The 23,836-nt window shown below is 40.6% G+C and overlaps 1 protein-coding gene across 1 annotated transcript in view; it reads right to left on the bottom strand.

The window, feature by feature from the left end:
• LOC134541957 (adenosine deaminase 2-like) overlaps nt 1–23,836 on the bottom strand; it is a 41,526-nt gene that overhangs the window by 5,425 nt on the left and 12,265 nt on the right. The window contains exons 3-6 of the mRNA XM_063385715.1: nt 20,583–20,828; nt 15,086–15,255; nt 9,869–10,187; nt 6,458–6,612 (exon numbers count right to left, since the gene is read on the bottom strand). Of these exons, the coding sequence (XP_063241785.1) occupies nt 6,458–6,612; nt 9,869–10,187; nt 15,086–15,255; nt 20,583–20,828 (890 nt within the window). The remainder of the gene's footprint in view (nt 1–6,457; nt 6,613–9,868; nt 10,188–15,085; nt 15,256–20,582; nt 20,829–23,836) is intronic.

Genomic DNA, 23,836 nt, shown 5'->3' with positions numbered 1-23,836 from the left:
AGTTACATGGGACCAGTCTGCAACACTGCTGATAAGTTACATGTGACCAGTCTGCAACACTGCTGATAAGTTACATGGGACCCGTCTGCAGCACTGCTGATAAGTTACATGTGACCAGTCTGCAACACTGCTGATAAGTTACATGTGACCAGTCTGCAACACTGCTGATAAGTTACATGTGACCAGTCTGCAGCACTGCTGATAAGTTACATGTGACCAGTCTGCAACACTGCTGATAAGTTACATGGGACCAGTCTGCAACACTGCTGATAAGTTACATGTGACCAGTCTGCAACACTGCTGATAAGTTACATGTGACCAGTCTGCAGCACTGCTGATAAGTTACATGTGACCAGTCTGCAACACTGCTGATAAGTTACATGGGACCAGTCTGCAGCACTGCTGATAAGTTACATGTGACCAGTCTGCAACACTGCTGATAAGTTACATGTGACCAGTCTGCAGCACTGCTGATAAGTTACATGTGACCAGTCTGCAACACTGCTGATAAGTTACATGGGACCAGTCTGCAGCACTGCTGATAAGTTACATGTGACCAGTCTGCAGCACTGCTGATAAGTTACATGTGACCAGTCTGCAACACTGCTGATACGTTACATGTAACCAGTCTGCAGCACTGCTGATAAGTTACATGGGACCAGTCTGCAGCACTGCTGGTAAGTTACATGCAGGGCCGGCGCGTCCATACAGGCGAACTAGGCAACCGCCTAGGGCGCCAAGTAGCTGGGGGCGGCGCAGCATGACACATAACAGCTGACATAATATGTTTAACGATTATTGAAACTAAATGAAAATGGATTTTTGTAACAGTTTGGAATGTTTATATTGATATAAGTAATTATTTAAAGTCCACGGTGACCTGTTTATGATTCGTAATAAGTAAAAAAGTAAAAAAAAAAACACAAGCCTGCTTACATTTGATTGTTGACAAAATCTTAGGCTTGCGTGATGTATTTTGAGGCAAGGAAAATTTTTTTGGGGTGTCCGGCCGGGGGGGGGGGGGGCGGGTGCATTAAAGTTTTTCGCCTAGGGCGCCAATTTACCTTGCACCGGCCCTGGTTACATGTAACCAGTCTGCAACATTGCTGATAAGTTACATCTAACCAGTCTGCAACACTGCTGATAAGTTACATGTAACCAGTCTGAAAAATTCCTGATACGTTCATGTCGTGGGTGTTTGGAAGTTTGTTTCAGTGGAGTTAAGAGACGTTAGGAGCATGTATATTATAAATGTGTACTTAATTCAAGTTGTTCGGAAACTCCCCCGAAATATTTTGGGACGTGGGGGTAGAGTTACATAAGACACTTAAAAGTTTAGCACAATTCCTCCTATAAATATCAGATTTGAAAAGGCGTATCTGCAAAAATATCTTAAACTATTTTTTCAAATAAATTACTCTTTCCAGAGCTGTGTTTAATACAATGGTGCTCTTCACTTTTTCAAAAATTCTTATACGGAATCTCCTTTGGCATAACATTTTATTTACCATATAATGTCATATGGACACCCCATATCGTTTCAACTGCTTAGGTCGCGTTTCCACGTGTCACATGTAACAGATAATTTGAGCGTAAATGACACAATGACTGGAAAAAGGCAATACTTTTTGCCCGCAGAGGTAAATCACGTGGTAAACAACTAGTGTTCGGTTGACTACTGCCGACGGCCTCTAATAAAACACGCCCAGTTGGTGTTCGCTAGACTCACGCGTGTGTTATGCGGTAAGGAAGCGCGCATTTGTAATGCTGGCACGTAGCAGGCTGCATGTGCATATTCTTACATTATCTTTTATTGCAGTGTTATTCTCTTCTTAATTCAGAGAGTGGTTTTTGAAGTGAAACTGTACAGCCAGAAACGTAAGTCGAGAAGATTACTCATGGATCATAACGTAAAGTGAGTGCTCGATTATGGGGATGGGGAAGGCGAATAACGAATAATGCAGAGAGTCAGACAACTGCAAAACCTTTTGCAGGTTTTCCATCGATTTTTTTACAATATTGTGAACCCTATTGTTTACTTTGTTAAGTTTGATCGTATTTAATGTGAAGTTTAACTTGAAATGCGCACAGCGTCTAAACACCGATATGCAGCCTATTCGCGAACTGTGGGGCATATATTTAATGGGTGATAGAGAAAGCCAAAATAAGCAATTTTTGTTAAGTAACATGTGTCCAGAATAACAACCCTGCAAAATTGCATCCATTCATTAATCCATGCATCCATCCATGCATTCATCCATCCATGCATTCATCCATCCATCCATCCATTCACACATACATTCATTCATACATACATTCGTTCAAACACTCCACGGGAAGCAGGCGACGAGCCGAACTTAGACCTTTAGAGTTAGCCGTACTCACTGACAAGCGGCATTCAGTGGACTGTGTAGTGGATGCAGGGCCGCAACTAGGGGGTGGCAAGCGGGGCATACGTCCCGGGCGCAAAGCTGTGGGGGCGCCGAAATCGCTTGCATTGTAATTCTTACTACAACTGGTAACTGGTAAAAAGTTTTTTTAACTTGCATGCCAGGAATGTCTAATCTGATTTACAATATAACGTCTCAACATATTTAATGAACAAGTCTAGTGATTATACGGACTACTTTATGGACATAGTGGGTTCATGCATGGAAGTTACAGTAGCACAGAAACTGTTACATGTAGGTATGGAAAACGCTTAAATAGCACAATTTTTCCGTGGGAGGGCCCCCGGACACCCCGCTTTATTGGTGTGGTATGTGCAAAAAAAGAGGGGGGGGGGAGGCGCATGAATCCATTCATGCCCCGGGTGCCAGAGACACTAGTTGCAGCCCTGAGTGGATGGCTAGTCGTGATACGTTTACATGCTTGTTTTAGCAACTAGCGTAGTGTTAGTTGGTACGGTAATGTGATTACAAAATATACGAACAACAGCACGGCAGACTTTAGATTCGAAGAGATGGCCGTTGTGCACTTGGTGTACGGAAAGGCGAACGGAATTGCAGCATCAACAGTGTACATTTACCAGTGGCGATTCATACCATTGTGCCGTTAATTAGTAAATTCGACACGATATATTTTAAATTTTTATTATGATTTTAAATTTTTGTGTGGAAATTTTATTTGCTCTACTATAGTGTAATTTTAATTTGTTAGTTTGGTGTACTCCTCTGAGTTAAACTTTGTCTCAGTGCTCTGAAGCCCCTTTCCCATCGGCGTATCGGATATTTTGCTGGCCTAACCCCTGACTGGCAGACCGCTTACCATTACCCCCGCCTTCAGTCACGCCTCAAGCCTGTAATATTATTTCTCTTCGTGACCCTAACTGCATAGGCAAGCCTGTAGCTTGCAGGCGACCAGTTCGCAGAGACGAGCTGAGATTCGCGTTTTTCATCACGTATTAGTATTGTGTTCGCCCCTCTGCAGCCACGACGGGGCGCAGTTTCCCATCAGCGTTGCATCTTACCCCACCTCTCCCCCCTTCTCAGTTCCAAGTAAGACCAATGACCGGTCGTAACCCCCTGGACACCGGTGACCGTTCTCAAGGTCTACCCGCAAAAACGAGTGCGCCAAAACTGATCGCAAGAGCCACCTAGCGACCAAGTCGCGAACTTCTCCGCTTGCCTGCCCGCTAGGGCGCCAGAAAGCAGCACCTGCTTTGCCTTGAGTTATATGGACGCCGTGGTCGAGTCGATTGTTTTCAACTCAGACCTGCTCCGACAGAGTTCTCTACAGTCGCCCAGTGTGGCCAACTTCAAGACTCCTGCTAGAGTTTTTTTTCCGCCCGCATTCGGGCAACTTCGGTATTTTTCGGCGGCCCAGACACCCCCCCCTTCCACCCGTTAGAGCCGGTGGGCACTTTTAATTACGAGACGCGGCTTCCCGCGACACAGACCAACTCGCGTCGCGTCTGCAGACAGACCTCCATCGAGTATCGGCGAATCGGCTAGACTTCATCCGACCGCTAACAACTATGTAGTCGCTTCGTATAAGGGATGCTATCCCTCAAGTTAATTCTAGTAGATTAGTCTGTCTGCATAGTTTAGTTATTTGCCTTAGAAATTTTTCTCTTTTAAATTTAATAATGAAGAAATCATCCGCGTCCTGCCGCGCTATTCGCGAGCTCCAGACCCTGGCTGACTCCACGATGGCAGCGTGCTGGGCAACTCCCCTGTTTTGGTGAGTGATAATTCGCGACCCCCCCTTTTTTTCTCCTTAAATTTTTTTTGGGCATTTTCTGCCCCATAGACTGCCTGTATACAAGTTCTAATCAGGTTTGATTTTGACTGTTGCAGACAGGGTTCGATGACGGGGAGAGATTGATTGCTCTCATCTCGTGCCCCCCCCCCCCCTTCTGTTCCGTGGGTCACATTAGAAGAAACGCTTCTACTACCCGACGTGATCGTTTTGAAGACCCCGGGTGGTAATGTAAATTCAACATTTCCCCCTTACCTAGCTACGAACTATTTTAAGCGGATGACCAAACCACCAGCGACCAGTGTTTTTCTCAAGAAAATGTAGAGCGAATAGAACTAATTATCAATGTAATCATCGGATCCATACAACTTTGGGTGTGAAACTTATAATGCAAATGTTTATATGTCAAACTAAGAATGTAAAGTGTTTAAAGATTCGAGGGCCGGCCCCCATTTTCGTTTTTCCTTTTGTTAATCTTTGAAACTTGTTAAAACCTTGTGTGTGTAAAATAATCCAAACAAGATAATTCTTCAGGGCAAATAAAACAGGGAAACTATAGATCAAGTTAATCGTGTAGTTTTTATTTATTGATTTTAACGATCCACACCAACTTCCTCCTTGCTTGTTACAGGAAGTTCCTAAATTTTGTGTGTTCCCCACCTCGTGTCGCCTCTGGTAAATCAATTTATTTAACTAATTTTTTTTCAGCATGTTTCCAAGGCTTTTTTAATTAATTTAAAATAATTCTATTTTGAGGCACGAGGGGCGTTACAACTTGGTAGCAGAGCATGGTTTCCTTGATTTATAGGCATACTTGAATAATATAAGCATATCTAAAATAAAAATAAAAGTACAAAAAAAAATTTTTTTAATTAATTTTTGATATTAACAATTTTGTAATGATATTGTAAACTGATCGCTGGTACACCCCCTAGTTATAATGAGTTAAATTTTTAAATTTATCTTGAGTTAAATTTCCGTTTGGACTTAGGCTAGCGCGTAGCGCGCGAGACGTCCGGCAGCCAGCCAGCTGTCCCCCCCACCGCGAGTCCCGGAACGTGCTGTTGACAAGGTCGTAGCCACCCCTCCCCCGTCACTGCGCGCTGCTTATCTCTCACGGCGCGTGTGGTCGCGTCGAGTTCAGTTCACCGCCCTGTGCTTTCTGCACGACCTTCACAGACCACTGTCCGCCCGCCGTGGCCTTGTTCTTTTCTTTTCTCGAGCAGCAGAAGTACCAAATTAATGTTGACTAAACTAATATATTTTTCATTATTCTGGGCACACCATGAAGGTGATAAGGTGATGTAGCTACACCACACTCCTCAAGTACAGTGCGTATGGCTAGCCCTAAACCGTCGTGCTTGGTGCCTGCTTCCCGGGAAGCATTTTTAACGTCACGGCGCTGCGATCGCCCGTCCTCTCAGACACTGGAGTGGCGCCAAATGCGCGGGAAAGTAACATTTTCGAGCTCCTGTTCGCTCGTGTAACTTTGCAGGGTTGCGATTACAGACATAATTCACTAACAAAAATTAGGTTTTTTTTTGTATTCTCACCGACCATTTTATTTATGCACCATAATTCACAAATACACTGTGTATTTTTTTGTTTTTGTTTAAGGTACTTAGTCCTCGCCATCTTGCAATTTCAAATATTTTTTTACACTGCTTGTAATAAAGCTTCCGGGCTAAGTGTTTTAGTTTTACATGGTGTACGACTTCGCTTTGGCTACCTGTTTAAGTCAATACTTGTGAAATGGTGCGGTTTTCATGAAAGTTTTAATCGCATGTGTGAAATAATAAGTTATTTCCTCGCGGCGCTTTATTGGAGCCTATCATTAAATGTGTGGTTGCAACAAGGTATAGAAGGTCTGGGAGATATGATTTATGACTTGACATGCCGAAAATTGGGGGATAATAGTTCAGAATTAGAATCACAGCAAAAAAAAAAGATGTGAACCTCCAGGATGGCGGGGCCTAACCGCCCCCTGAAGCATGGGCGTCGCAACCGGGGGGGACCGGGGGGGGGACACGTCCTCTGAAAATATTTTTTGTAAAAAATAAATTATATACTGCAACCAACCATAATTCGAATATTTAAGAAAGAAAAATGCCTAAAAACCACCTTTTTGCACCTTCAAACCCCAAATTTTCCCGGGGGATGGATATTCCTCAACAATTACATCAATTGCAATCCCCCCCCCCCCCCAAATATATCCTTGCGACGCCCATGCGACGAGTGTGAGGAACGGCTCGCGCACCTGGTTGGAGATGGGGTTGACCTCTATGGCGATGTTCCGCTCGCGCACGAGCCTCATCAGCTCCGGGTGCTTGGGCAGCGCGAAGCCGTGGCCGATCCTCGTGGCGTTCAGCAGCACAGCGTCCACCAGGTTCTCGTCCGTCAGCCCCTGCCAGTCTGCGCACAGTGTTGCCGGGTCAACGGCGCCGCCGCTGTTGGCCGGGTCCCGTTCATAGCATCATTAGGGGCAGGCATTTTTCGCTAAAAGATCTGAACAGGTATTAGACTGCAACAAGGTGTACCAGCACCTGTGGTTTCCTCCTTGTGATTGGCGGCCGTCTGCGAGAGAAGTCGTTGCCTTATATTTGACCGGGGCCACTCAGGACTCGTTTGCTTCCGCACTGAATCACTGTGATTGGTGTTGTAACAATCGATGTGTACCTGGGAGAAACTCACTCGATCACGAAACACAGACGATGCTACAGTGTTTTAACTTTCATCTGGTCTCGAAATCTTTTCGCGAAATCTGCATGCCCCTAAGCATCATCCGCAAAGACTATTTATGCCGGAACTACAGGAGGTCCATAAAAGATTGTCCCAATTTCAATGGCATAATATAAAAATAATTTAGACTATTTACAACAATAGCATCGATTTAAAGGTAAACTAACTCTTTTTTACTACAAATTTTATAGCCTTTTAATTTGAATTAACTTTGTTAAATCATTAGGTAGCGTAGACACGATCTTTTATAAAGCTATAAAGCTCAAAAGAATTAAAAATTGCATGGCATTATGTCAAGCGAACGTGGAGTCCTTCGAAGAATAACTCTGTCGTCTCGACCATTACGAACAGTCCAACGGTCATGGACTTGGACGTTCAACCACTCTCGTACAAAGAGATTCCAATCGGGATGGGCCCCATCCTGTTGCCAAATAAAGTTTACATGTTTACTCTCTACTAATTGGGTAAAGAGCGATTATTTCGCGCTGCAAATGAAAAAAAAAAAAAAAACAAAGCATTATTCGCGTATGCGCTTATCTAAAACTGTTTGAGTTAATCTTTAATTATGACTCTAAACCAACACTCTACAACGCTTACAGTTAATGCTATTAAATTTTATAACTAGTAGGGCATTCTTTAATGGACTTACTGTACAACAGTCCTTTGACTTCGTGCTTCCATCTATCACGTGACCTGCAGCAAATAAGCTGGCCCGGAAAATTTCATCCACCAGTCCGAAGTTTTTCGCGTCATACCTCATAATAATAAAAGGTTTTTAAGTTTGTTTAGTTGTTAGTCTACTACCATAATTATTTTTTAACTTACGTTTCAACACTTAAATATTGGTTTTTTGAAACAAAAATAGTCCGAGGCACTAAGTTTAATTAATTACGCATGGGAATTGTTAAAATGTTTAAATAAATACTAGAGTGAAAAAAATGAATTAGTTATAAGTGTATAACTTACATGCTAGTCAAATGAATCTTATTGTTGTACAAGAAAAAGTTTCTTTAATATTTAATTTTTCTCAACAGTTGGCAGCACTGAATTGAAAAAAAAATATGTTGAACGAGCGGAGTGCTGATAATCGCTCGCCGACTTCCATGGTGCAGTTGGAGGGTGATCCGAGTCCCGGGGAAGACATGGAAGTAAAATTAGAATGCAGATTTGATTGATTATGATATGATAAATGAGATTCGTATAAGGAAAAATTGACCTATGGTCGTTGGTGCAAGCTGTATATGTAGGCCACAAATCACATATAAAATTAAAATAATATAAGTTGTTTATCCTTAGCTGACGGATGGACGGAGTGACGGGCTATTGCAATTCTGGTCTTAGGTGTAAACGTTCAACAGTATCGCAAAAGTACAGCTCTTTTTTATTATTTTGATTTACATTAATAATTAGAACACCAAGTCGTAATGTTGAACGGAAATCAATATTTGAATTATAATTATCATCATATATTCCAATCCGTTTGAGGTATAACAGTTTAATATCTTAAACTTGTTCGAATTTCATCTGAATATCGTCATCGTTTTGTGATTTAAATAAATTTGTACAGACAGTTTTTTTCCAACGTTAAATTTGTTTTAGGTAGTAGGAATTTTAATTTGTAAATAAAAAAATTGTTATATTTTTTAATGTTATAAACACTACGAATTTAATTGATTTGTTATGATCACTAACACTCGTTCTCTAACTTTTTTTCCACGAGCTCCTGGCTCCGCAACTAAAAACAGCAGCATTTGAAAAATTTTTGAAAAAAAAAAAAAAATAATAGCACGTTAACGATTACACCAAAATGTGCCGAAGACGGAGAATCGGTCTTTTAAGTTTTGCAGCCAGAACTTACATGCTCATAAAAATGAGGGGGGGGGGGGGGGAGGACAGAAGGGTCCGATTGAGTTTCGATATTATTTTTGCTGCCTGAATTAACTTGCCTTATAAGTTATGCGATAAATCAAGACAACGTTTACTGTTATGGCCACGGTCATGTTTAAATAATATTAATATTATTTTTGAATTGTGTGGTCTGAAAAGTTGTTCCAAATCATGTAATGGGGATGGAGCCCGACAGTATATATTTTTGAACCCTAGGCCAGCTACTGTGATGTGTTAACAGTTTCGTACGTAGCCAGAGGTGGGGGGTAGGGGGGTAAATGGAGACTGAACCCTCTCTTTCGGAAGTTAAAATAAAAATAAAAAGAAACAAGCGAAGACAAAATAAGACAATTATAGCAACTCAACTGAAGTTACAGAGAGATTATTTTGAAAGGGTTGTTGTAACTTTTGTGAACCACAATAATGTATTTTCTCCCCAATGCTCCCATGCCTCACAGACAGAAACGGCAGTAATTCGATTTCTATATTTAATGCCTGCCTGCAACAGTGTGGCTGTATGCATGTCTTTCACACAAACTTGACATGTGTGAAGACATTAAGTATTTAATAATACATATAACTATATGTAGCTATTTATGATTTGTCATCAATCGACTTAAGTGCAAATTAATATGAATAATCAAACAAAAACAAAAATATAAAATGTTCAGCTTTCTTTTATCAAGGAAAAAATCATTACTTAAGTTTCTATGTGTAGACGTTGGAGTTCTTAAAGTCCACTAAATTCCTAGATAATTTAGTGTGACTGTGAAGAAAGAAAACGTACTCATAGATAAATGAAATAATTTGAGGGAGAAGGGTGGCTGCGGATGACACGAGGTGTTTTTTTTTTTTTTCGTTGGAGGGGGGGGGGGTGGAGGGAGAAGGTAGGTATGAAAAGGATTCGGGAATTTTGAAACGTTTTTTAGGCCGTTGAGCTCTTTAACAAGTTTCTAAACGTCGTGAAGAGTGTCGTGTTTGCTCGTGCGGGATGCGGGATGTGTGTGGGGGACCCACAGGGGACTACGCCAGGGCCACTCACTGGTCTCGCCGGCGTGGAAGAAGAAGGGCATGTGGGGCGCCAGCTCCAGCAGCTGGCGCGAGAAGTCCCTAAGCGGGCGGCCCAGGTCCTCCTGCCCCACCAGGTCGAAGCCCAGGAAGAAGTCCGGGTGCGCGGCCCGCAGCTGCAGCGCCAGCTCGACGTAGCGGTCGGCGGCCGAGTCGCTGGCCCTGCGGCTGGGGGCGTAGATGAAGCGCGCGCCGAAGAAGCCCGGGTGCTCCTCTCTGAAGCGCAGCGTCACGTTCTTGTACAACTCCAGCACCTCCGCCTCCGAGAGCGTGGAGCCGTCCAGCTCGTAGGCCTGGGGCACACACACGCGCGCGTTCTCGTCTGAGGCTGGGCTCACACAGTGGCGTAGCCAGGATTTGTGTATGGGGGGGGGGGGAGGGGTTAAGAAGCATGCCCCCCCCCCTATTAAAACGGGCCAACCCCGGAAAAAAAAATTGGATTTTAAGGTGTAAAATAGTGCTATTTTAGCAGTTTTCAATACTTAACTTTAAATATTGTAACGGTAAAAATATTATTAGTTTTTTAATAAAAAAATTTGTTTGAGTGATGAAGTAAGAAATGAATTAAAGATATTTTTATCAATCCAATTGCCTTGTTTACGTCCACTCAAAATCATAAATCATGCTCGAAGCTCGACAATACAAAAAAATAAGTTCGGCAGAACTGATCTATTCCCGGAAACAATTATCTATAGCTTGAAGAGTTACATGGCACCATGTCGTTGTCTCAATTCTATACACACACAGCGATCCTTACACTTTTGGAAGCCCAGTAAACACCTGCTTATGGCGTCAAAACCTTATAGCTCCTGCTCGCGACAGGGGTAGGGGAAGGGAAGGAGAATCGGTAGGGCTCGCTTACTCTTCCCCTCCAGTGCAGTGGCCGGTGATAGCAGTAAGACACCCAGGCTTTTAGCTAACCTGCTTTCAGATAAGAAAAAATAATGGGTGCTAAGGGGGGGGGGAGGTTCCCCTAGCTACGCCCCTGGGCTCAGTTAGAAAACATCACTGTGCACACCGCCTCTGCCAAACGAGCTGACAATAGAAATCCTATGCGCTATTGTGAATCGGTAGGTTGGAAAACGTGGCAGTCAAATCGACCTACTGTTATTGTTATTTCTTTCAACAGTGCACCCAGCTTAACTCGTCCCGAAGTACAGTGAACAGGGACGTGACTAGACTAGTTTCCACCTGGGGCAAGAACTCATCTCGACACCACCCCCCCCCCCCTCCCCCAATTTTTTTCTTCTTCTCAAAACAACCAAACCAAAACCTTTCCCGACATCACCGAAAACACTCGCGAATACTACAGACTAACTTGACGAAACAAAAGCTACCACACTACATATAGACAGGAGAATGAAGCAGAAAGCAGAAGGGACTACATGCCTGGCCAGGATTTCTCCCGAGCTAGTCACGAAGTGGAGCTCCGAACGTGAAGAATGCGACCCGACAGAGCGCGCGCCCGGGGAAAAAACAGCCGCGGAGTGAGGATCGCCGCGCCTCATTTTCAAATGGGGAACTTTGGGTCCGAGAAAAAAAAAATGGAGGATGCTAAGGCCTAAAGATGGGGGAGAAGTAGCCACGGCCTGTAAAGGGACGCCACCATAGGCGACTTAAAGAACTAGAAGTGGCTCGGAGGAGCCGGCAATTGGCGCCTCGAGCAGGGGGCGTAGACATGGGGTAGGAGAATGTGGTGTACGGGCCGAGAGGTGGCGCTACCTAACCCAGATAAACGTAAGTACAAGAGAAGGGGTACAGCTTTGGCGCATGCATCACCCAACAGGTGGCGTGGTGCTGCGGAGAGACGGGAGGATGCTAGGGGCTCTATGAGGCAGGGCCAAGCAACAAGATGGCGGGCGACACTATGGCCCGGGGGAGGAGGAAAGGAAAATATTCAGCACAGCAAGGAGTTTCTAGAACAAGAGCTGGCGCTGTGCTACGCCAGATGCATTCAGGCACGGCGGGCGCATTGTAACGCTACGTCGGAGTCTTAGCAGACGTGCCTAATCATACTGCAGGAAGGCACGGTTAAGTGACTGAAGGCACGGTGCCTGCACGGGTCACCTGGGGCTGTACGTGAGGACAGGCAGAGTAAATATTATCTGCTGCTAACCCAGCGTGGGACAGTGTAGCATGTCCGTGCAGCACTAGCCGAGTACTACCGACTGGGCAGAGTTTAAATTGGGAGGTCCCCATTAAGAAACAGTAAAAAAGATTTTTTTTTTTGAAGTTATACTTCTTTAGGCGCGTTATGAAAAAATGAGAGTGAAATTTTAAGATGCGCGCGCATCACTGTAACACAAAATTAACAGGTTGAAGCTGCCCGCTAAATCGCTCATCAAGTCTCGAAAAAAAGCTACCAACAAAATAGAAATAGAACCTCTATTAGTCGCGCATGTTGGCACGCTCGTCGCCTCTGATCACTGTTTTCATATTTATAATATTTATCCACATGTTTCTAGTTTCTACATTCACAACACGTGTTTTAGTTTCATACAAGTGCGAATTATATATGTGCTAATAAATTATATTCAGTAGTGATTTAAATTGAATATTTTGATTAATAATATTTACTATTCGTAAATATTAGTAAAAAAAATTGTGCTTATATACGTTTTTAAGTGCTCCAATATAATTGAGGTTAACTATCCGTATGTATTATTTATTTATAAAATTAAAATATTATTATTTAATATAATTAACACTAAATATTATTAAATTATTAATTTTAAATATTTATTATTGGTTATTTAATATTTACAAAATAAATAAATAAATTTAATAAAACCTTTAATAAAAAAATTGTGATAAAAATTAAAATCGAACATCAAATTAAAATAATAATTTTTTATATTTATTATTAGATTGAATAAATAATAAATATTTATAAAAATAAATGAACAAATTTAATGAAAACGTTTTGATAAAAATTAATAAACTTATATTAAATTTTTGAATTTATTATTAAATTTATTTATTTTCTTTTAAAATATTAAATAATCAATAATAAATATTTAAAATTAAGAATCTTATAATATTTAGTACAAATTAAGTCATATATTTATTATTCTCTCAATATTATTTATATAATTTTTCAAATATAAACTGAACTTTATTGAATGTGTTGACTATCTTTTTCCAGCCCTTTAATTATTTTATTGTAATTAATTATTTGCATGCAATTAAAAAATATTTTTTAATGATGCCAAAGAAGTATAACTTCTCAAGCGCGTAAGTACATGTACCCATTTTTTTTTAATCTGAGCTTCTTAATGCATGTCAAGCTCTTGAATAAATTAAAAGGGCGAAACTGTGCCGAGAAGTCGCTGATTTGAGGCACAACAATCAATATAGGTAGTTTAATGGATAAAGATAGGACGCCATCTTGTTCTCATTAATTTTTAGGCCATACCAATATTCCATCAGTTGATTATCAAAACTTGGCTTTATCCTGGCATAGTGTAATAATTTAGTGGACTTTCTGAAGTTATCAGTGACTGGCTGCTATATAAGGTGTACCTACCTACCCTGGGAATACATTGCAGTTTAGTAATGAATGCAATTTTTTGGGAAGTACTTTAATTATAATAAGAATGTTAAGAGACACAATAGTTTGTTCTTAGAAAAAAAGTCCTTAACGTGTGAGATCTGATCTAAGTGAAACAAAATTTTTAATATTAACAGTTACTATTTTGATATAGTTAACATAAATGTGTTTAAAACAACATGGCATCTTCAGGAACTTTTTTTTCTTCGTCTTAACGAGTAAACCAAATGTGAAACATTGAAAAGTGAAATTTAACCCACTAGAAAACAGAAAACCTTGTACTGAAATGAAAACCGACAGAAACTAAAAACTCCGAGCGAACTAAAGTGCCGGTGGCGGGGTGGTGTGACATAGCGACCAAAGTCAACAGCTTCTACTATAAAAAAAAAAAACACCTGAACGCTAGCGGTTCAAATGTTACTGGATTATACAGGATGTTCATAAAAGAATGTTCCAGTTTCAATGGTATATTACAACAGTTTAATTTGGACTGTTTACATCAAATCATACATCTAATTGAAGGTAAAGCAACCTTTAGTTATATGGCACAAATCCAACCTAAAGTACAATTCTTCCCACACTTTAGTTAGCATGTCCGGAGTAATGCAAGTAATAACCTCTCTTCAAACGGTTGTCTTTGGCAACTGAAGTTCAAGACTTACTTTCTGAACAGATTTTTTAGGTCTACGCAGGTAAGATATTCTGACATGGTCAACATTCTGTGCAGACACTTTTGGTCGTCCCGTGCTGTTTCCTTTACAAACACATTCGGTCGTTTCGAATTGCTTATATCATAGGCGGATGTTTTGCCACATGGGGGATCACAATTAAACTTTAAACGAAACGCTCGTTGAACAGATTACAGATTCACTATTCGCAAATTGCAGAACACAAAACGCTTTAAGCTCAGGAGTCGCAATCTTGAGTAGGTGGCGCTGCAAGCGAGAAAACAACAAAGCAGTACTCGCTCATAAACTTGTCTAAAGCTGTTTGAGTTACTCTTTAATTGTGACCTTGAACCAATACTCTACAACCCTTACAGTTGATAATATTAAAATTTGCAACTGGGACATTCTTTACCAACGCCTGAAATGAGAAGATTTCCTTTTAAAACACCTGAACTTTGGCATATATCATTCCAAAATTTTTCACTGCTCGAGTCGTATTACAGTTGCAAGGGGCCCAGGAAAATTGCACTCGCAGTCACGTAACACTTGAATTTGTCTAGGTTTCAGTGTAGTCCACTGGAAAACGGTATATAGTAGCGTTCATAGCAGTAAAACATTGACGACCAAGAACGTCGAGAAGGAAGGTGGGGTCGGGGGCGGTTGAGGTTCGAGTTTATCCTGAGTTTACCCTGATAATGGAAAGAAAATTACAAGTCTACTATTGCTAATATAATTCATTGGAAACCTTACAAGCTATACGCAATGCACAATTACATTTGTGGCCAGAGTAACTTTTAGAGTCTTCAGATTTCTGTTTTAATTGTGAAGTTTGAAAAGTTGTACATTACGTAATAAGTGGGGGGGGGGGGGAAGGGGGGGCAGGAAAGAAAGTGAGTGACAAATTTTTTTGCCCCCGGGCTTTTAGTTTCTCTCGACGGCCCTGACAACGACACTGACAGAGGTCATGACTTACGGCTGGCAGGATGCCTCTCAGCTCCGAGTACAACAAGCCATCTTCCCATAATTCTTCCAGCGTCTGGTGGTAGTATTCTTCGAACACAGGCCTGTAGGTCACCATCTCGAAGATCGTCGAGAAAATCTCAGAAAACTTCTTCCATACAGTGTTTATATCAGGATATTCCTCTGGAAAACAAACATAGTACAACCAATTTCCAAAAAAGTTCTCGACCACCTCCAGTTGCCAAATATTTAATACAAAATTAACACTTTCAGCACGTTGTTCGAATTCTTAACATTACAGCATCCAAACAGGAATAACAATAAAATTAATAATTGAGACAATAAATACTGTAACAGACACAATATAGTAATACGTTTATTTACATCTAACACACAAGAATGTATTTGTACATAAGTGTATGTCTACGATTGAAATGCTATTTGCTAGAGAGTATTTATTGAAGTATTTCATTCATTATTTTTCTTCTGGAGACAGATGCAGAAATATTTTTGCTTTGTTTTATTTTTACTGCCCGATCAAAAAGAAAGTCAGCCTAGCGAGTCATGACGTTCCACAAGTGTCTCGCAGCTACGACCTTAAAAAAAAAAATTCACAGATAAGATATAACATTTTCATCGTTACGCGAATTTTATTACCAGTAATGATATACAGAGCAATCGAAACCAATTACACTAATTGTGTTATGTACATACTTATACGCAATTGTTACCGGAAGTGATACGCGAGGGCTGTTCAAAAACTGGAAGTGAAGTTTGCAGGTATGCAATAAACGAATACTTATGATTAGGTACCTCTAGCGCGCTTCCAGTCAAACAAACGTTGCAATTTGGAAAAAGAGTTTCGTAAGTTATAACGGACAGTACATTATGGGCATTTGAAAACTTGTAAAATCATTTTCACCTTATTACAAACCAAGATCAACATATTAAAAAAAATATTTACAATATCATAAGAAAGTTTCAACAAAATATGCACACAAACTAACCGTAATTTCCTAAACAAATGTAGAAACTTAAATGGGTTACCATAAATTCATTATTTTTTTAATTGAGTTTGAAATTTTAGGCCTATTTTAATTAGAAATTTTTGCTAGGTTTAAAATACTATAAAATAAATAAATTTGACCCACCTGTTTAGCTGGCTCATATTACGTGTAGCTATGGCGCACACACACTTCCGAACTGCTCTAGTTCATAAGGGGGCAATTAAAGTCAGCAGGGCCACAAGTATACTTGAAATCAGTCACGACCCTAGTAAATACTCGGAAAAATGTGGATATACTAGTGATGACGTTGTGTTACGATCACAGGGAGTCTGTGATTATGTTCCAAGGATATTATTTTATGTGGAGCTAACCAAGGAATCCACCAGGCGATTAAGAAATCAATTTGTTCTAGATATTTTGAAAGAATTAATATATATATGTAAATACTAATTCATAATAAGTAAATGGGAGGGGTCTGAACCTCTTAAACCATTCCCTCAAACAGGATATCTCAGAAGTCAAAGTAAAGGCGAGAACAGCTGATAGACCAATTAATGATTTTTCTGAAACAAAAAAAATTGTGTCAGTTTTAGAGTTATAGCTTTATTTTAATTACATAATGTGCCGAACCATAGAATTCCGAATGAGAGACCTTGCACTAGCAACTTTTTTCCCGTAGCCTAACCCTTGTTACCTAACGTCATATTTTTTTGTGAACTACGGAAAGTGCGAAATAAAAAGGCTAACAGCAAAATAGCTATTTTTAAGTGCTCATCAACAATTAGAATGTTTCCATTTACTCAGTATAGTGTTGGCGCGGCGTGCAGGCCTGGAGGATAAAGGAATGTGGGAGAGGGGGAGAGAGGGAGGAGCTACCTTCGAGAGTAGAGGGAGAGAGTTAGAAGCAGGCTCAGGCCAGACAGTGTAGTGGTAGACTGTTCTGATTTAGGGCATCAAACCCTAACAACATTGTGCCACGTGTGCATCACTGACACTGCTACTCAGTATCCCATACCATTTTAAATTGGTTTTAATATTACCAGAATGTCAATAAGCAATCCACCAGGAGCTGATAACGGGAAGAGAGTTCGAGCAAGGGCAAAATAAGTTCAACAATTAAATAATTAATTTTACATATTTTGTCGTGAATATACATGCTCGATGCCTGCTACCTTTCTAAGAAGCTACAACGGTGCAAATTTAAGATCTACAAGTGCAAGGCCCCGTACGTAAAAAAAAATACAAGTTACAGGTGTTCGACAAAGAAATAATGTTACAGTGTATGAATAAAAGTACAATTGTAAAAGTTGGCAGTATTAATAATAATCTGTTTTTGTTTCCATAACCCAAACACGGTGTGTTGGGAATAACTTTGTTATTATTGGTGGATTTTTTTTTAATGTGTAACATCTTAGCTCTCGGTATACGGCATTTGGTAAGAATAATTTCGTGAATGGAACGGAAGTATCATGGAACGGTGCCGCCATCTGGGGTTGATGGCGATAACCAAAGTTCAAGAAAACAAAGGTAAATTTTATAGTATTAATTGTTTAATGAATTTTAACAAAATATGCAGAAGGAAGAAATTTTTCCAAAAATGTATTATAGGGAGCAGCACTTTATTCTTATTACGACGATTTAAAAAAAATTACATATGGTAGTTTTCCATTATGGTACTTTTCCTCCTGTTTTGACGAAGGCGACGGAAAAGTACCATAATGGAAGACTGCCATAACAAAATTGGACGAAGGGGAATTCTGCCAACATTTCTTATACATTCCACAGAATGTTACCAAAAGTTTATTTAAGTCTGAGGTTGTTGTTTGTACTAGCGGGAATATATTTGACATTAGATAACGGAACAGAAATGAACATATGATTCACGTGGAAAAGGTTGTTAAATGAATGATGCAATGAAATTTTTTTGGCTTAACAGGATTGGTGTGAACCAGGTGGTGATACGCGAATAAGCACTTTAATTTTGAAAAATTAAAATGTAATTATCCCGACAGTAATATCGGTTTCACTATCATTAAAGGATGGTATGGAAAAGTAGGTGACGTGAGTTGGTCACGCCCAGGCGGGCAAGTAAGCCAGCCGACTGACGATAAATACATAAACACTTATCTCCCATTAGGCAGTGTCATATTTGTCATACGAAGTGTGATGAGAGGCATATAAAGATAAATGGTGTGACATATTTATAGTTGAGTGTTATTCAACGCATTTATATTACGTAAAGTATATTCTTGCACAATTTTTGAACACATTAAATAAATTAGCCTTGCTATTTATGGAAACTAATGCTTCAGAATACACGATTTGGAATAACACGAGCATTTTTTTGGAATGAATTAGTCGTGCTAAGTGAGGGATAGGTGTTTTATGTTTTAACTGTTACAGTATAAAAAGTTAATTTCATGGTTGTGTATGTTTATTTTCGCCCAAAAAAATATTTTGTACAAAAAAAAAATATCCTACAACAAGAAATTCCACTTTTCTTATAATTTTGTTGTTTTAAATTATTATGTTCGAACCTTTCCTCCAGTTCAACAACTTAAGTAGATATAATAATTTCGTTATGAAATTTAATTCTCTATACATACTACACTTGATATTTTGAGATTATTACGAAATAATATATAATTTGATTTTAAATACATTTTTTTTTGCAAACTTATGGTAGTTTTACATTATGGCACTTTTCCGTTGCCCCCCGGCGGAATTCTTCGATTATGGTAGTCTTCCAGTATGGTAGCCACCCAGTATGGCAGTCTTCCGTCGACCCCCGTCAAAACAGGAGGAAATGTGCCATAATGGAATACTACCATATTTTTATTTTTACAGATCGTGGTTATAAGTATAAAGTGCTGCTTCCTATAACCCATTATGGAAACATTTGTTTCTATTAGTGCGCGATCTGTTGAGTTGATTTATAACTGGAACAACGGAAAGCGCTGTCTGTAACCTTTTAAGTTAACCTAAGAAACAACTAGGGGGTTAACAGCACTACATACCTAGCGATGTATTCTTCGCACTACTTCGAGAGAAAAGCAGCTGTACTCATGCTACGGAGTGTATAAGAAAATAAGGCCGAATTCCACCCCGTCCTTTAAAATTATGACAGTTTTCAGTTATGGTACTTTTCCGCCTTTTTCGAAGAGGCCAGGCGGAATACTGTAATTATGGTAGTTTTCCAGTATGGTAATCTTCCATCGCCCCCCCCCCCCCCTTTTTTTTTTTTTGCTTTCATCGGAGCCGTTTCATTATATAGTTTAATCTTTCGCTTTGAAAATTGAATGATTATAGTCGAACAAGCTGCTCCAACAGCTATTTATAGCGGTGGGTGCGGGAACTGCGTGTGATTCGCGTCCAGAGATGTCGCTGAAAACACAATTTGAGAATATTTATTACGCCGGGAATTATTTTAATGAACTCTACTTTAAATTTCCATCTACGAGTTTCGTATTATAAGTGTATTTGCAAAATGAGAACACATGCAATTCGCGCGTTACCATGGTTAGATGTTTACACATTTCTGGTGAGTACTAAAAGACTCGTTCACATTTATTCCGAAATGTCTTTAAATATGTGAACAAGTTGTGAATTCCAAATAATTTAAGGAAAAACAGCATTTTTTTTGGCATATTTTCTGGTGAATGCACCAAGAAGAGAAATTAAAAGCCGAGAAACTTTTTTTTCTTGGGATTAATCACGGCTACCGAGCTCTTTACGTACACAAAGGACACATTTTCAACTAATTAATATGAACAATAAACACCACTGTAAAATTATACTAACTTACTCTTTTACTCTTGCACGTAGCTTACAATTACGAATAAGAAGGCGGATTATTTTTAAATGGTAATATAAAGTATAATTAAATCTGTAGTGTATATTACAAAAAAAAACCTAACCTCAATGATCCACGCGTGTTCTAACTATGCTTTGCCACAGTCACTGGTTAAATATTTTAATTTCCTTCATCAGAAGACGTATTCCAAATAGTAAAAATATAAGAATTAATTACTCAACACGCTGTCGACTGCCTCGACAGCTAGGTAAACATTGTAATTACACCAGGGGCGCAACAACTAAATTTACAAGAGGGAGGGGGGCAATATACCTTTTTATAAAGACTCATCGACCCCCCCCCCTATTGAAGCAGGGGGGCCCGGGGGTCCTCCCCCGGGAAAAATTTGTATTTCAAGGTGGAAAATGGTGCTATTTAAGCAGTTTTATTATCTAAAAATTGATTACACAGCACTTTATTTGCCCTCGTTTGCCCCCACTTCAAGGTTTCAGAAGGGGGGGGGGGGAATACCCGTGCCCCCCCCTCCCCCTGTTGTTGCGCCCCTGCTGTCGACTTCCTCGACAGCTAGGTTGACATTGTAATTACGCTTTACAAGTTTGTTCGACGGGTCTGGACAGTTGTAAGCTGTGCCGACTCGGCGGGATACACGAGTGCGGAACGTGCGAGGGTTGGGCCGGGGGGAGAGTTACCCTGGGGGTTGTCCACGACGAGCGAGAGGCGGCGCCGCAGGAAGGCGTCGACGGAGGCTGCCCCCTGCAGCCGGCGCTGCTCGGCCAGCTCGGTCCAGTTGCAGGAGGCGTCGGGCCGCGCCATGAAGCGCAGCCGCAGCTTGCCCTCGGCGTCCACGCACGAGTGCAGGTGGTCGCGGTACGTGAGCTCGCCGATCACGTAGTCGGTGGACACCATGCCCACGTCGTGGCCGTGCAGCATCGCGCCTGCAGTCACGCCACATCACGCACCCTCGTCTGCTTCAACACAGTCCGCGGTTGTCAGCCAGGGGGTGGTGATTTATATCCCCTAACCTGACTGAAACCAAGTGTGTTTGGAAGGGGTCCGGGTTAGGGGAGGGACCTAAGTGCGCCTACACGCCTACAGGGCCCGTGCAAGGTAAATTGGCGCCCTAGGCGAAAAACCTAAATACCCCCCCTTCCCCCGGACACCTAAAAAGAAATTTTCCTTGCCTCAAAATACATCACGTAAGCCTAAGATTTTGTCAACAATCAAATGTAAGCAGGCTTGTGTTTTTTTTTTAAACTTTTTTACTTATTACGAATCATAAATAGGTCACTGTGGACTTTAAATAATTACTTGTATCAATATAAACATTCCAAACTGTTACAAAAATCCATTTTCATCTAGTTTCAATAATCGTTAAACATATTGTGTCAGCTGTTATGTGTCGTGCTGCGCCGCCCCCAGCTACTTGGCGCCCTAGGCGGTTGCCTAGTTCGCCTATATGGACGCGCCGGCCCTGCACGCCTAGTATTGCTGGGATTAGCCTTTCAGGGAAGGGTCGCATGCATCGTGTGCTAAGCAAGATTGGCTAGTCATGGCAGCGATTCATGCCACGTCTAACTATCTTCACTCTTTATTTTAGACTTTAACGACTAGTTAAGTTGGGCCCAGGTGAAACCTGCATACACACGGGGAAAACCCTGGGCACAGTCATGCGGGGAGCAAGTTTGCATGCATTAAGTGTAGGAGAATACAGGAGACAGAGGATGGTCTGGATGAAGAGTTGGACAGAGTAGAAGGAGTATACCATGCGGTGGGTTGGGCACTTGGACTCGTGGTCCGCTTTAATTTGTAATCCAGGGCTGGATTGGGAATTTTTTTCCCTAACATAAATTTAAAACTAAGTGTTTTAGGGAGAGACTAAGTGCATCTCAAGGCCGAAGCCTATACGCCTAGTCATGCTGGGTTTAAGCTATGCAGGAGGGGTAACATGCATCGTGTGCTAGGAGGGGATGGGCCAGCCATGGCAGCGATTGGCGCCATGACCAACTGTATAAAGAATGGGCCAATAAAATACTCAAATCCTCAAATACCATCAAATCCTTACTATTCGAAAGATACAAAGAAAAATGTTAGAGGAAATAAAGTAAATTTAAAAAATAACACTGATAACCTCTGAAGTTTACAGGATCAATTTTATTTTTGTATCTTTCCTGTTTCCATTCTCCAACGTTATTGTACTTTTATCATGAAATTATATAAATAAAATTATAATATGTTTTGATTCTGGAAAATTTGTTTTTGAAACAACCAATTAAATGATAGGATGTTTGAACACAATAGTTAACATTTTTCATATAGCTATTGTATATTATTTTATTTGAGACCCTTAACACCTACGTAGATTCGTATTGGAGTGGTATCTTCAAGGTACTCTCTGGGATTCGAATTCGAGATTCAACTTTGAGAAAAATGGTATCTGACCCATCACTAAACTGTATCCTTTCTTTGTACTATAGCCCCTCCCGATAAGTCTTTCCGGAGCCGCCACTGGCGTCAACTCTTCGTGGTGTGAAATTCCTATTTTCAGGCAGGCGCTGGTAAAGACGTATGAAGGTCTTCCTTTTGGGTACATTTTTACGTATTTTGAAAGTGCCTTTGCTAACGGCGCACTCCTCTGCAATCCATTGCGCCTTCCCGTACACCGTTAACATATCGGCCATCTCTACAAATGTAAAGTCTGCCTTGCTGTTGCTGTAGTCGCATTACCCTACCCCCTACGTACTAACAGTCAACACTGCGCTAATCGCCCTACGACAAACGAGTAAACCAGGGCCGTAGCCAGGATTTTGAGAGGTACATCCATTATATAATTTTTTTTATGAGTACGTTTTCTTCATAATTGTGTTTTAAAAGAAGATTTTCAATTTTCAATTTTTATTATATTTTATATCCAACGTTCACGCATAGAAATTTGAGTAATGATTTTGCCTGAGAAAAAGACAACTGAACATTTTTCTATTGTGGTTTTTATTTTAGATTTTTTTTTTCTCGATTATTTGAAGATTTCGTTAAAACTAGTCATAAATATACATATTAATTTTATTTGATACACGAATCACACATGGTTACAAATAACACGTGGAAACACCATTCCGGCCGCTTCTGCGTTATGAGGCGTGTAGGGCTGGATATGAGAGGGAACGCATTATTGCATCCCACTAACGATTACAATAATCCCTTCAAGTTGATCTCTCTGTAACCTTACGTAGCTAAGTTGCTTATTAATTTCTAATTCTGTCTTCACAATTTTATTTTTAATTTTAATCCGGGAAGGGAGGGGTCCGGATCCCACAGACCTCCTCCCACCCTTTTCCTGGTTTAGTTCCTGAGTTAACGTACCACGACCAACCACCTATTTAGCCGTGCATCAGTCTGCCGGTTGCTGATGCGTTCGACTGACTACCTCCAGATGTCTGCGCCCCACTGATTGCCCGCTTCCCGGGCAACAATGCACGTCCTCTCCGCCACTGCAGCGACGCCTAGATGCGCGCGCGATTCAAATTTCGTCCGTGCCCCTGAAAACCTTGCGTGGTTGCGTTTTGCCCTCCCTCCCTCCCTTTCCCTTCCCCACTCCTGATCGTTGACTCTTCGTTGTCCGCTGAGCACTTTCGTTAAACTTGGTGACATCTTCGCCTCGGCTGTAAAGAAGTTTCCCTTTAAAAGTTTCTTGCCATTACACTATAAACATTTTTTTTTTGCGTATTTTTACAAAGATAGTCCTTGGTTTCCGAGGATTCTTCTTGTGAACATTACAAAAAAAAAATGTTTACAATTTTACATTCGCACTGCATCTACGACAGCCATTCATGTTTACAAATGATTGTTATTGACCTGTTTGCGAAAATGTTGTTCAATCCAAATATTTAATTTATTAGGGAAAAAGTATTGTTTATGAGAGTATTTGAAACACTCCACAAACAACTTT

The sequence above is a fragment of the Bacillus rossius genome (assembly GCF_032445375.1).
Source record: "Bacillus rossius redtenbacheri isolate Brsri chromosome 4 unlocalized genomic scaffold, Brsri_v3 Brsri_v3_scf4_2, whole genome shotgun sequence".
In the NCBI taxonomy this organism is placed as follows: Eukaryota; Metazoa; Arthropoda; class Insecta; order Phasmatodea; family Bacillidae; genus Bacillus; species Bacillus rossius.
Note: the sequence above shows the minus strand (reverse complement) of the source record. Positions and strands in the feature narration are given on the sequence as shown.